Genomic DNA, 2,500 nt, shown 5'->3' with positions numbered 1-2,500 from the left:
GGAATATCTGAGGAAATACTGGATAAGTGTGTGGAGCTTATCCAGTTCCAAACAGGGTGTCCCAGGTGAGAGAACTGGTTATTGTTGCTACTTCTGGCATTACTTTTGAGAAAAAGAGGCTCTTTCTCTTCTAAGGTCCATGCAAGTACTAAGAGAAGTGCATGATACTGAAATTAAAAACAAAACCATAAAAAACTGTTGAAATGAGTGTGTCTGTATACTTTGTTGTAGACCAAAAGTCCTTCTTTGGTGACAGATTTGTGGCAACTGTGCCTCCCTGCTGGTCTGAGATCATACAGGCTCAGAAGCAGAGACGGAACCCCCAGCACCTGCAGCAGCACGCAGAAGACATGGACACAACGCGCACTTGGCGTCTGGAGTCTGACAGGTTGGACACAGGATCTTTGTTTTTGTTTGTCTGATAGGGAATGTGAGTTAATGCCTTTTTCATTGCGTATGTATTAAAAGAAATCAAAATTCAGTAATCTGTAAATTATAGTAGTAAACCTGAGGAAAAGTTCAATCTTTCAGTTTAGTAACTTGTTCCTCTTAGAATTAATAGGAATTAAAAAGCACTTCCTTCCCTGCAGTTCAACTTGGGACGAACATCTGTTTGAATTGCTTCTGCCAGCTGGGGCAGGTGGCACAGGTGGTGTTCAGGTAGGCCACATTGACCTCAAGCTGAACTTCATCCCTGGGCCACCTAACCCTCTCCCAGTTCTTCAGGTATCCATTTTACTTTTATTTTCCTTTTTTGAGATTTTAAGTCTATTTGAAATATGTTCAGTCTTTTATTGTATATTATAATTTATTTGAAAGTATAGTCTTCTGGGGAACTGAATTTACAATGGTAATATTTTTTTCCAGGTTACCTTACTGAGACAGAATCTGACGACTCCACGAAGGCAGAATGCCCAACAGGGCAGCACATCCTCCAATGCTACCAGCAGTGGCTCCCCCTCACAGACTCAGGCCTCCTCCTCATCCAATATTCCTGATGATGTCTTAGGTTTGTATGATTTGCCTGCTTTTGTTAGAAATGAGATTTAGTAAGACTGAAGATTTGTTTTTGTTTTTAAGGAGTTGTTCTTCATTCTGTTTTTGTTGCTGGATTTTGTTTTCATTTTTTATTCATATTTCATGAGATAAGATAGGTTATATATTGATTGAAAATTTTGCCAGTAAAATTGGAATCTCACCCACATAAGATCATCTACTTTCAACTTCTTTATGTTGTACTAACATGTACCATTGCCTCCTTTTCACCCACAGAAGATTACCCTGAAAACCCGGTCTTGACAAAGGAGTTCCAGTTCACCCACAACGCGGAAATCCTCTGTGGTCCTGTGACAGTCAACCGTTGCATGGATCTCTCAGGCCAGGGAGCAAATGTTACCCTCACCTCACCCAGCCTGCTGGCTTGCCGCACCAGGACATACCTCGTGCACATCAAAGCTTTACCGCCAAAGTTGCAGCAGCAACAGCAGCAGCAGCAACAGGTTAGAAAACTCTTTTCTTTGTATATTTTGATTGAGATTTTAAGGTGATGGAAATATATTTGTTATATTGTGAATTTTGTATTTTTTGATATATTTTAGTCCAAGCTCACAGATGATCAGATTTGTCAATATTTATCCTGTAAATGTTAAGTGCCAGTTGTTATGTTAAATGTGATGAAGTGACTCTCATTGAAGTATTTAGTTCATCTACATACCATATATTACAATCATAACATAAGATTATATATTGGCTTACCTTTTACTTAGGACCTGCAGAAGAACAGTGACCTTGACTTAGTGACTCAGTACATGCCTCCACAATCATCTACCTTCTTGGATCGCCTTGCTGCCTCCTCAAATAAGCGTGTTGAATTAGTTCGTGGCTGTGATATTATCCAAGAGCTTTCCATTACTGTTAGATGCTGTGCAAAGACGACCATTCTACACGACAGGTATAGTAGTTTTGTACCTGGTGTATTTTAGATTCGATATTGAATTGAAGGGTTTATAACTCTTCTTTTTTGTTTGGTACAGAAATGCATATAGGTTATTTTTTTCTTCTTTCATTTATCTAGGTTGCAGAGACTATCAATTGTGGAAAATGAAGCTTTCCACAAAAACCTGATCGAGGCTGTTATCTCTGACAATTCTTCTGACCACGTGCGTCACAGAGCCCTTGACCTCCTGCTCTGGATCACGTCAATACACACAGCAGCAAGTGAGTGTAAGCCTTTTCGTGAGCCAGATTGTGTATGTTTTGAAATATATTAGTTAATTAGTCCAAGCTCACATATAATCAGATAATCAGTGTATTATTGATTTATTTGTTGAATAGTGTATGGCTTTGATGTTTTTTTATCTGGTGATATAATGTAATATAATACCTTTGAGATTGGATTCTTTTTTTTTTTTCCTTCCCTTTATCTTTTCTCTTCCACTGACATTATCATTATCCCATTCCCCCCCCCCCCTTTTTTTTTTTTATTCCTTTCACAGTTGAT

The 2,500-nt window shown here is 38.7% G+C and overlaps 1 protein-coding gene across 11 annotated transcripts in view; it reads left to right on the top strand.

The window, feature by feature from the left end:
- Bruce (BIR repeat containing ubiquitin-conjugating enzyme) overlaps positions 1-2,500 on the top strand; it is a 92,257-nt gene that overhangs the window by 24,111 nt on the left and 65,646 nt on the right. For all 11 annotated transcript variants that reach the window (XM_086543440.1, XM_086543446.1, XM_086543443.1 and 8 more), the window contains exons 11-18: positions 1-65; positions 257-388; positions 591-726; positions 868-1,009; positions 1,273-1,499; positions 1,767-1,951; positions 2,075-2,217; positions 2,496-2,500. The exon at positions 1-65 is cut by the window's left edge and continues 23 nt beyond it; the exon at positions 2,496-2,500 is cut by the window's right edge and continues 131 nt beyond it. In XM_086543440.1, coding sequence (XP_086399566.1) covers positions 1-65; positions 257-388; positions 591-726; positions 868-1,009; positions 1,273-1,499; positions 1,767-1,951; positions 2,075-2,217; positions 2,496-2,500 — 1,035 coding nt within the window. The remainder of the gene's footprint in view (positions 66-256; positions 389-590; positions 727-867; positions 1,010-1,272; positions 1,500-1,766; positions 1,952-2,074; positions 2,218-2,495) is intronic.

Source organism: Penaeus japonicus, unplaced genomic scaffold, assembly GCF_977035675.1.
Source record: "Penaeus japonicus unplaced genomic scaffold, GWHDUDI00000001_assembly GWHDUDI00000013, whole genome shotgun sequence".
Lineage (NCBI taxonomy): Eukaryota > Metazoa > Arthropoda > Malacostraca > Decapoda > Penaeidae > Penaeus > Penaeus japonicus.
Note: the sequence above shows the minus strand (reverse complement) of the source record. Positions and strands in the feature narration are given on the sequence as shown.